The sequence below is a fragment of the Callorhinus ursinus genome, unplaced genomic scaffold, assembly GCF_003265705.2.
Source record: "Callorhinus ursinus isolate GAN/ISIS: 27379988/994484 unplaced genomic scaffold, GSC_fseal_2.0 scaffold47, whole genome shotgun sequence".
NCBI lineage: Eukaryota > Metazoa > Chordata > Mammalia > Carnivora > Otariidae > Callorhinus > Callorhinus ursinus.
The window spans coordinates 160211-172527 of NW_027397109.1; the positions used below are offsets into that span (position 1 = coordinate 160211).

Here is a 12317-nt window from a genome sequence, read left to right on the forward strand (position 1 = left end):
ACCAAATAAATGTCCATACATGGCTTCATTTGCATTTCCAATTAAGTATTTGCCTGTTTCACCTGTGGTAGGTTTTATATATTGTAATGGACACATTTACACAATCGTATTTTTTCTTAGAGTTCGTGCTGAAATTTTGGCCGCTGAAATAAATAATTTATTTTAATATTTATGGATGTGTAGCCACCTAAAAAATTTAAAATGGCTAAAACATAAACATTCAACTCTCCTTCCTGCCTAATTCTGCTCCAGTATGTACTTTGAAATAAAGAATGAAAGATAAAATGAGGCAAATTTGTCCATTGGCCCTGGAAACTAGGAAAGGGTGCCTTTAACATGCTGGAGTTATCATGAACCGTATGTATTATATAACGTGGATAGGATTTGGTTAGGATGGACAGGCTAAGGGAGGAGGAATGCCCTGTGGATTTCCTCTGATGTCTTGGCACAAGAAGGTAGCAAGTATAAATCTGAGCATCCTGCACATGCTGGTAAGTGCTGAATGGGTTAAACTTTTCTATTAAATGGAAAAACTTCTTACACTGAGTAAAAGAGTAAAATCTAGCTGCTTTGAGATCCCTCAAATGTAAAACAGAAATGGGTGGGCAAAAGTATTACACCTAAATATAAGTAAGTGGTAAGTCAGAAACATGTAGAGGAGGTTATTTCATGGGTCCAAAAATGATTTCATTACCAATAAACTTAAGAGCAGACAGGAATCATTATGTGAATAGTTTCTTATAGAAGTGTGTATATATATATGTATATATATATATATATATATATATATACATATATATATTTGAAATACAAGAGGGAAGCCAGGGTGTCTCAGTTGGTTAAGCATCTGCCTTCGGCTCAGGTCATGATCCCAGGGTCCTGGGATCGAGTCCCGCATTGGGCTCCCTGCTCAGCTGGGAGTCTGCTTCTCCCTCTGCCTGCCACGCCCCCTGCTTGTGTTCTCTCTCTCTCTGACAAATAAGTAAAATCTTTAAAAAATTTTGAAATACAAGAAAAAATCACCACCTTAGAAACACAAAATGATTATATTATCTATGCAGCTTAAAAAATATCAGAAACAAAAAACAAGGCTGTAAAGTGATGTTTCTTAAAGGCCCAATTGCTTGAAAGTCCAAGTTCCATGAAGTAGATGCTGAAAGTTACAGTTCATGCACACCATCCCACAGCTACTAAATTTCTGGGGATGAGACCTTGGAAAGTTCCTTTTTTGGCAAGTTCTCAGATGAAGTTTTGGCATACTAACGCAGTGACTCTCAAATTTTAGAGAATAAACATTAAGTTTGATCTAATGTGTGTCTACACACACATTAATATATAAAATATTCTGTTCAAATACCCATGCAATGTGCTTAAATTCTGATCATGTTGTGGGCTCACAAATGCCTTAGTAGATTCCAAAAAGGCAAAAACTATATTGTGATCATGGTGTTGGGGAAATATAAATTAATAACAAAAATGAAACAAGTATCAAAACACTTGGTTAAAAAAAAAATCCTACATAACTAATGTAGATACCAAAACTACAGTTACAGACTTTTTAGAAATTAGCAGCAAAATACTATATATACAAGCTATTGGATAAAGGCCAGAAGTATTATTCAGAGGAAATCCTTACTTTGAATGCTTTTATAATTAAACAATAAAGGTTGAAAATCAATTAAACATCACAACAAAAGATTAAGTAGAATTAAGAAAGTTAGAAAGGAATTTATGAAGATTATAAAAAGAACAAAAATGTAGAAAATATCTCATAAATCCAAGTATTCGTTTCTCTAAAGCCCATTGAAATGGAGAGGCCAGTTACAAGGCTGATGAAAAAAAGAAAAACATATATTATTAAGAATAAGGAAATAAGAAATATGGGGATCACTGTGAAGAACATAACTAAATCTTACTGAAGAGTATGGAAGAAAACTTGATTAGGGATATACCTCAAGGGAATGTGGGTGTTACAGAGATATAAAATCTCCCCAGATTATTATATAGCTCCCCATTTGGAAAAATTAATGTGTAAAAATAGCAAGAAAAAATATGTTTAAAATACAGTTAGATAAACATGAGTATCAGGTACTGAATTCATTCATTTTTTTTTAAGATTTTATTTATTAGAGAGAGAGGGAACACGAGCAGGGGGAGGGGCAGAGGCAGAAGGAGAAGCAGGCTTCCCGCTGAGCAGGGAGCCCGACGTGGGGCTCGATCCCAGGACCCTGGGACCATGACCTGAGCCGAAGGCAGACGCTTAATGACTGAGCTACCTATGTGCCCCCTGAAATCATTCTTTAGTGAAATAATTATGGAAATGTCAGAAAATAATCATCAAGTAATTCCACCCTTTTTTCCCTGCATCCTCTTCTCCAGATAAGAAAATAACAGATTCAAATTGTTTAATGAGCAAGTTTCTTAAAACCTTAAGGGCCCAAGCAATTCTTACATTACTGAAATGGGTTAAGGACATAAGAGAAAATGGGAAATTTGTGAATTTATTCCCTGAGACTAGAAGAATTCTGATATCAAAAACACAGATTTAACAAAAAGGGAAATCATCTACCTTTCATGAAAGACCATGAAAACACATTAGGAAACTGAATTGTGTAATTTATATTATTAATATATTAAGGGAGAAAAAAAACTTGGCAATTTCAACAGATGTGAAAGGGTCATTTAATAAAATTTAACATCTGTTCTTGATTATGAAAAAAATAGTCTAATAAATTAGTAATTGGTATTGCCTTACCATGATGAAGGAGATCTATCAGAAGCATCACAAACATCAGACTTACTGTTGAATGATTAGAGAGATTTCAAATTTAATGAGGTTCTATGCTTATAAGTTAAAATAAAGCTTTTTATGTCAAATCCGGCCAATGTAAAAACATAAGAAATTATATTTGAATGAAGAAAACAATACTAGCTATCTGATGTCAGCTATCATCTATATATAAATATAAAGGAAATTAATAAACTCAGCATCTTGAAATAAAAAAAGGTCAGTGAGGTGTTAAGCAAGATCAAAATCAGGAAAAAAAAAATCAGTGGCCTTACCCAGTAGGAAAACATTTAAAAAACTTAAAGCATCAAAGAGTTTAACAGCAGGAAACAGAAACAACTATAATGCTTAAGACCTATGTGAGGAAGTTCTAGAACTGTATGAAAAAAAGACGATGGAAAAGAATAAACGAAGTGATCACTGTATAAGGGATTCTGGGAAAGTCAGTTGCTTACTCATCAGGGAAAAATGCATCAGTGTGTTACATCGAACACAGCAACTATTTTGCCATGAATTAAAGGTCAAACAATTGGAAGAAACTTCCTAAATCTGTTAAAATGATGGGTAAGTCCTATATAAATAACTGAAAAACAGGAATGATAAAGGGAAAAAAAATCTGAAGATATAAACATGGTGATAACAAAAATTTGCCATTGGAGATTAAAACGCAAGGTCAAAAATACTTGCAACATAGAAACAAATGGCTAATATCACTAACATAGAAGGTTTTTGTTTTTTAATCTGTAAGGAAGAGACAAGTCAATCTAGCAGAAAAATTCATTCAAACAGGTGGAAATCCAAATAGCTAATAAGCATATGAGTGGCTCATGCTTTATTCAATAATGATAATGGCCCGTAAAAGTGCAGAGGATGGAGTAGACCACCTGGGTTGGCCCCCAGTCTTGTCTCCTAATTGGCTGTGTGATTTTTGACAAGTTACTTAACCTCTCTGTCTCCGTTTCTTCCTTGATGAAATGAAGATAATGATGATGTCTGCCTTGGAGGCTGTGGTGAGGATTTAAATGGTTTGAGGAATGTGAGTGAGTACAGTAGCACACAGTACCCACTTACAGTGTAATCTGTCATCTTCATCACCCTTGTGGTAGTAACTTAAATGATCAAATTAGTGTAAGCAATTGGATTAACAGATATGGTAAAGATTTTTCATTACCAGTGATGACGAAGTACCCTCTCCAATGCTGTTGGAGGGAACATGACTTGGTACAAGCCTCGTAGGAGGTGCTTCAGTAAAATGGATTAAAATTTAATCTACACATATCTCTGAGCATTTATATTCTAGGTATCTGTTTTAGAGAGGCAACTGAGCCTGGAAGAGATACAGTAATTACTCGTGGCCACACAGATGCTAAATGCCAGAAATGGGAATTGAATCTAAGTCTGGCTTCCCAGTCCTACCATGGCCCACTGTTAATAAACATAGGAAAGACAATGTTCAGTCTCATTAGTTGGAAAAAAAAAAACATATTAAAACAACCTGAGGCCATTTTCTTCCTATGAAATTGCTGTGTATTAAATAAAAATGCCTGCAGTTGGCAAAGTTGCAAGGAAATGGATAGGCTTATTCACTGAGGCTAGCGGTAGAAATTAATGTCGCATTTTAGGAGGGCTTACTGGCAATACTTGGGCAAAACCACAAGAATAGGTATATCCTATGACTCAACCATTCTACCTCTAGGAATTTATTTTTGGGCATGCATCATGGACACACAAAGATAGCTATGTATAAAATCATCACAGTGTTTACAGTTAAAAATTGGAGAGAGCCTTAGTGATCTGCAGTGAAGGATTGTTAATTGTAGAAGCTTCATAAGGTGAAGCACTATTCCAAGTTATATACAAGAGTTTGTTGTTACATTGGGGAATGTTTCTTGTGCTATTTTTTTTCAAATCTAAAAGACAAATGATTAAAAAGTATATAAATTAAGACTAAAAGATATTATTTAACAAGCAATTTCTACTTGTCACTGTCCTTTACTGCTTTCTGCTGATTATTTCATAGCAACCTCTGAGATATGTGTCATTTTTTATTCACATTTTACGGATTAGGAAACTGACAAGCAGGGGGAGTTTTGTAACTTGTCCAAACTTATTCAGCCAATTTGAGGCAGAGTTAGAATTTAAACTCAGTTCATCTGTCTCTGAAGTCCCAAATTTTATCCAATACACTACGATCCTATTTTCACAAGGTAAATAAATGTAAATGTACATTAAAAACTAGAGATGTGTTTACTTGCTTAAAATAATATAATATTGTAAAAGCATTTTTAAACCATTTTTATAAATTTTACACATTTCTTATAATTAATATATATTACTTTTGGAAGATAGCTTATATTTTAGAGAGAGGAGTTGATAAATGCTGGGTACACCAACGTTTTCTGCCATTTCCAAGGTTCAGAGCTGGGTGTTGGGTGGGACGGATGGCCTTGGAAGAGAGGAGGGGTGGGATAAAGTGGTGAGGGTCTGGGGTAATGAATTCAATACCATCTCCACTGGCTGGTGGTTGACTTTGTGTCCGGGCAAATAATAACCTTGTGGGCATTGTAATTTCCCATGCTGTTTGCCACTCATGCCATTGGAAGCAGACCTGCTTCCAAGTAGGGATATGAATGTGAATCAGTACCAGTTAAAGAGTATTTATTTTCCTCTTACCCAGCCTCATGTCCGTCCTCTTCATATTTTATTTGAGAGTCATTTTGTCTGTGCATCAGCTGGGACCAACTGTTGTATTGTGATGTCACATTAAAGTATTAACCCCCTTTGCATGGAAAGAAAAGTGTCTGATTAGCAGCATGCTTGTTTACACCCAGATGTTCTCCACTTTTTCACATGAGGGTCAAGCTGGGCGGAATCAGTAGGACTCCTCAGTTTGGATTTTGCTCTTAAATATGTATCTTCCCTCCCTAAACCAATTGATGGATTTATTTACGCATATTGATTCTGATTAACTTTTCTGCTGCATCAGTTGGTAACTGGTCACATCAAGGAAATTTATAGCAAAGCATAATAATGATAATTCTTTAAGGAGAGTTCGAGATGAGAAAATGATTTCGTTCCCTGTTTCACATAACCAACTTCTGTTATACGCTGATTTAAAAAAATCCTGTCTTTTAAAAAATGAACGTCGTATCTTTTGGACTAAAAAATCAATTTATTCACCCAACTTTTTAAAAAGTTACTCATATTTACGATGCTAAAGCATATTTAAGAAGATTTAAAATTATTTTAAGTAGAAAAGATTTGAATAGTTTAAAGATGATTTCAGGTCAGATTAAAATCTAAACCAGACTATCTTCTCTGTCACTTGTCCTCTGGCTCCAGAATCCTGAATCATTACTCAGAAACAGACTTCCTGTACCTTTGTATTCAATGGCTCATTTAACCAGGAATTAACTGTTAGCATGTGCTTGGTAAAAGCTTTCTGATACATTGTTCATGAAAAGAAAGGGACATGTAAATGCCCATTTCCCTGATTGTTGAAGTCAGATTTCTATTTAGATAAAATCTGTATTACTGTTCTGCAGAGGTGCCTTCCCCAAATGATTGCCTAATATCTGTGCTCTTCACCTGTGAATAGGCGAGCATGCAAAAATGTGTGTGATAGGTCAATCTGAAAAATTTTCTCATAACAGGTTTAAGACATTGTCTATTATTTTATTCAGTGACCCTTATCTTGGAGTGAAACTAAATCATCCCAGATGTCAACTTAAGAAGACTCTCCAAATGAACTTAGAGACCTCCTTTTGTCACAAATTGAAAACTGTATCATTCCTTTTTGCCTTGATCAACAGAGACCTAAAACTTAAGCTTAGGTCTTAATTTAAGTGACTGTCTCATACCTAAAAGACGAAAGTATCTAAGATTCTTGGCTCTAAATTTTCTTTTGGCTGTGTTTTAGCTGCCCTACTATTTAATAGAGGTTTTATAAGCATAAACTGCCAGAGATGATTTTCTTTTTTTTCTTTTTTAAGATTTTATTTATTTATTTATCACAGAGAGAGGGAGAGAGAGCGAGCGCATAAGCAGGGGGGAGCTGCAGGCAGAGGGAGAAGCAGGCTCCCTGTTGAGCAAGGAGCCCGATGCAGGACTCGATCCCAGGACCCTGGGACCATGGCCTGAGCAAAAGGCAGATGCTTAACCAGCTGAGCCACCCGGGCGTCCCGATTTTCTGTGTTCTAGGTATAAATGATAAACATAATTCTCTTGACAGGAAAAATATGGTGAGCTTCTCTTTTCTGTAATACAGATGCTGCCATACAGCAGTTTGGCAAGTTGAGATGTTACAGAATTTTTTATCCTGTATTCTTGTGTTGGAAGTTCAGTTATATAAAGACTGTGAAAAATGAAGATCTTTTAAAAATAGTCCCGTTGATTATTATTTCCATTTTTAATTACAATACTAAATATTCAAATACATTGACCTGATCTTAACTGCTCTTAACGTAAACGTATCCCAATACAAAGTAGGATATTTCCTCTTTCCCTTCCTTTTTCCCTTTTCCAAAAAGATACTCCTTATAGCAGAGTGACTGAGAAATTGGAATCAACCAAATGTTCATCAATAGAATTAATAAATTAATAAGTTCATATTCTGAATATTCTGTAGCAGTTTAAAGAAAAGCAGATCTGTATACTACATACACATTATCAAATCACATTGATAGAAAGTGAGGTTGCAAAATACAGTTTCACACAGGCAAAAACTTTAAATTACTTTTTTCAAGGATTTATGAATATAAATTCTCAATACAAATTTAGGAAGAATACATGCCAAATGCCTATCTAATTTCTCTGCGGGGAAGGAATTGTGATATTTGTGGAAGTTCAAAGGGACTTTTTTTTTTCTGTAATTTTTCAAGCTTTCTACAGATGTGTAAACTTGTAATTGACAAGTTTTAAGATAATATTACATGAAAGTACCCAACATGAATAGCCTATGCTATATCTCTAGCTTTAATAACTGATTCAATGTCCCTGGGTGGATTCTGTGTTTTGCTGACACAATACTAGGACATTGAAAAAGAGGAAAAGATCATTTACAAAAAATCAAAAACTAAAAAAAAAAAAAAAAATACTATAAAATATATTTTTCTACTGATACCTCATGTTCTTCTGTTGACCTTTCCTAACCCTTAAGAAATCATGGAAATTTTAAGATAACCGTACAATGACTGTGGGTTGAGACACAGCTAAATTGGACTGAAGTCAGGTTGGCAAATGATCATGCTGTTTTTGTATTTATTTCTTTCAACTTTAACACCCACAATTTATTAAGTGAGACTGTGGATAAAAGAGGAAGCTCAGAATCCTGTTTGGACACCGTTTAGGAAGGAAACCAGGTCTTTATGGGGCACCCCCTTCCTCTTAGCCACTGGCCAGGAAAACCATCTTTCTGTTTAAAACCTATTCAATCTGAGAGGTGGGGTGACTTTGGGAAGGAAGGTGACCTCTCCCTTGTAAAGTGGAATGGCTCTGTTTCCCCCATGACTTATTCAACTCATTTCCACCACTGTTTATAAGAACACTTGCGCTGAATGCTTGTAGTGATAGCAATAGTCAGTTAAAATATGGCTCAAATTTCATGCCCTCAAATTTCCTACATTATTTCAAATCTTTGATCATTATAATCTCAAGTGGAGCTTTGGGTTAGTTCAAGTTTTGCTGATGTCCTTTTGGAGTTAACAGGGATGCTTCTTACAAGCCTGAAGTTTAATCAATGCAGAGACTGCTGTGTAATCATAAAAGCATGGCTGCTCTAGAATCTGGAAAGAGAAGGCCTTGATGGGACCCACATCATTTCCAAAATGGTACAGGAGGTGTTTTTCTGGGGTGCCTTACATGTTGGGGTCCAGTGGCAGATTAGGATATGGAAGTGATGTGACCTGCTGGCCGAGAGAGGATATCAGAGGAACTTGCTTATTTCGAAAACTCAGCGTTCTGTGCGTTGTAAATATCTTTGGATTTTGACCTCAGCTTCAGCTACGCTCATGGATTTAATTTGCATTGCTCCATGGCTGTGAAACACTATCTTATTAAAACCAGTTCCTTTGGTCGTTTCTTAAAAAAATACTTTAATGACCTCTTTATTTTGGGGTAATTTTAGATTTAGAGGAAAGTTGTTAGGATAATCTGGAGTTCCTAGATACCCCTGACCTTGTTTCCCCTAATGCTAACTCTTCGCATTGCTATGGTACGTTTACAAAACTAAAAAAAGAAAACATTGTGCATTACTGTTCACTAAACTTTGGTCTTTATTTGGATATTGCCAGTTTTTCCATTAATGTCCTTTTTCTGTTCTGGGATCCAACCCAGGGTACCACATCGTATTTAATCATCTTATCTCCTTCTGTCTTCTGAATTGTGACAGCTTCTGAGTCTTTCCTTTTTCCCATGACCTTGGCAATCTTGAGAAGTACTGGCCAGGAATTTTGTAGAGTATTTATCATTTTTAATAATTGAAAATGTATAACCTCTGGGATTTTTGAAGGAAAGCCCATATAGACCTACTAATAATTTGTACCACTGATTTTCCATTAATAACTCAGTGTCAGCCTGTTGGTTGTTACTTTATCTTCTTATCAGTTATAACAGCATTCTAGAATTTAAAGTTGATGTATGATGGGTTTAATATTTGCTGAATAGCTGCTTCATCTGTGTGTGTATTGTATGGTCTCAACTTTGCCAGTTCAGTTTAAACCCCCTAGAAAGTTGATATTTTATCTATTGTTTATGACAGATTCGAGATGGACAACCAAATTGCTACGTGTTGAAGAATAAAGATTTAGAACAAGCTTTTAAAGGAGTTATTTACTTGGAGATGGACCTCATATATAATCCGGTAAGTCTAGCTGGGCCAGCCATACCTCCCAGGTTCTCTGTACCAAAAGTAAAAGATGACCAGCCTGGCAGTACTCAAATCTCAAATACGTGTAAAATGTTTCACACATATTACAGCTAGGGAGAGAGAACAGGGTTTTCAACCTCAACTATAAAATCAGTGAGGGACAATACAGTTTTCAACTGGTATTAATCCCCTTGAGCCAGTAGAAATGACGGTGTTTAATTCCCGGTACATCTAAATGTCAAGGAAAAAATAAATAAAAAAATAAAAGGAGAAATTAGTTTGTTAGCTTTATTTCCGATAATCTTCTCAAAGGCTACAGTTGGTGTCAGACAGAGGTATTTTCAAGCCCCTGACATGTAATTTAGTTGTTACAATAGATGTCCTGCTGTCCAACACTACAAAGAGAAGTAGTTACTCATCTGGAAGCTACAGTTAAAGGAGGAATTTTTAAAACCTGTCTTCAACCTTAAGTTAATATAAAATATGTAAATACTCATTTGCCAATCTTTAGCTATGGGCATAAAATCTGTTTTTTATACCATGGATTTATTATGTTTAGTTTTATAACATATTCCTTGCATAAATATACTCATAACATCTATAATAATATCTGCTTTCAGGTTTTTTTTTAAAGTGGAGATCTACTTTAAAGATACACAACAATCTGAATATAGAATTTTCCAGACTGTTTTTTTTCTCATAAAATCATTACCTCAGTATCTTTTTAGGGACTGACCTTTATCAATGCTTTCTAGAGCAACACAAATTTCAAGTCTTCTGGTCCATGCTTGGATTTCAATGATTAAAATACGGAATTATAATAATGGGCAAAACCATCAGAAACAAGATTGGTAGTTAGCAAAAGTTGATTCTCGGTAGGCCTGTGATTTGATTGTTGTGAGCAGAAATTCCTTAGCATGCAGAGAAGTGGCCTACTTAGCTGTGACCATGCATATGTCATGGTATCAGCAGCAGGTTCCAGAAGGGAAAAGGAGAGCACAGGTTAATCCAGTCAGCGGTATAAATGAATGTAGGGTAATGGAGCTTTTACAGTAATTATAAGAATGGCTGCCATTTAGTGGCCACCAACAATGGGCCGGACTCTGACATTATTGCATTTAATCCTCACAATAAACCTGGTAAATAGGTATCATTAATGCCATTTTATGATGAGCAAATGGAGTTAGAGAACTGATTTACAAATAAGTGAGTGAGTCAGCATACAGATCCAGATCTTTCTGATTCTGCAATGATTCCTATGCTACCCTGCTTCTTGTTTAGTGTATTTAAGAAATTATTCATAAAATCAATGGCAGGGACGTTTTTATATTTTTAGTCTCCAGTCTGGAGGTGGTGGTGTTACTCCCTCGTTTTTCCCATTGAGTTCGCTTTCCCTTCAAGGAAATCCTCTGTGCATCTTGTACCACTGATGACCCTTCATTTCCTGTTTCCTTCGAGCAAGCACTTGAATACAGTCTATGCACATAGGTAAAACCTGAGTTTTAGGGAAGAAGGCTTAACCAAGAAGATATGTCAGTTGTGTCATTTTCCAGTTGTCCATCCTATGGAGTGGAGAGGGACAATTTTATTCTTTGAGCTTTTCCTCAGTACGGTGATTGAGACAAGCCACTAAATCTCTCTGAGCCTCAGTTTATTCCCCATAAAATGGGTCTCAACTCATCTACTTACTTTTCCATAGATTTGAAAGGAAATGAGATTCTCTGTGAAAAGATGTTTTTATAAGCAGGAAACAGATTTTCACAGACAAGATATTATTGGTGAAAATATTGTTCAAAACCTTGATGGGAAGGAAGTTTTATTTCTTAGAAACTGGTTCCAGAGCCTCCTGAACTCAACCTCTCAGTGCTTTAAAATACATCCATTGATTTGCAAAGTGGATACAACACTCTTGGAGTCTCCTGAATCCAGTCTGACCTACCCAAGTGTGCTGGGGAAATGAGATCCCCAGGAACACACGCAGAGCTCAGGGGTCTCCTCCATGTGTCCCCCATCACTCGGCTCCTGGACAAAGGCCCTTGGCCCTAGGGTCAGAAGATCCTGGTTTCCACATTCTTCCCAGTCATTAACAAGGAAAAGAGAAGAATGAAGTCCATTTAAATGTTGCCCCTCCCCCCCTTTAAACAATGATGTCTTTCTAGGTCAAAGCAAGTATTAGGACCTTTACTCCCAGAGAAAAGCGCTTTGTTGAAGATACCCGCAAGCTGTCCAAGAAGGTAGGTGGGTACAGTAAACGGGCTCTGCGGTACACTCAGCACTGGAAGTGCTTAATTGTCCTTACTTAGCATCTCCCCACCTCCCTTCCCCCCTCCCTTCCTTCCCCTCCCCTCCCTTCCCTCCTTCCTCCCATCTTCCTTCCTTTCTTCCTCCCACCACCCTTCTCCTCCCCTGCCTCCTCCTCTCCCCGCTCCCTTTCTCTCTCTCTCTGTCTCTCCCCTTCCTCCCCCTCCCTCCCCCTTCCCCCCCCCCCCCCCCCCCTCCTCCCCCTCTCTCCCCACCCCCTCTGCCTCTTCTCCCAGCTTCTCCCCATCTCCACTCCTCCAAGGACCTCAGTCAGCAGGATAAGAAGAAAAAGACTGAAAACATAGATGTTGGATGAAGTAGAAGGTGTCAGCCCTCCATTCATCTCCTGAGTCATTCTGTCAA

The 12317-nt window shown here is 36.7% G+C and overlaps 1 protein-coding gene across 9 annotated transcripts in view; it reads left to right on the top strand.

The window, feature by feature from the left end:
• Nucleotides 1-12317, top strand: part of MCTP2 (multiple C2 and transmembrane domain containing 2) — a 229713-nt gene that overhangs the window by 135959 nt on the left and 81437 nt on the right. For 8 of the 9 annotated variants that reach the window (XM_025893062.2, XM_073882473.1, XM_025893065.2 and 5 more), the window contains 2 exons: nt 9546-9647; nt 11813-11887. In XM_025893062.2, the coding sequence (XP_025748847.1) occupies nt 9546-9647; nt 11813-11887 (177 nt within the window). The remainder of the gene's footprint in view (nt 1-9545; nt 9648-11812; nt 11888-12317) is intronic. The other variant, XM_073882472.1, reaches the window with a different exon arrangement.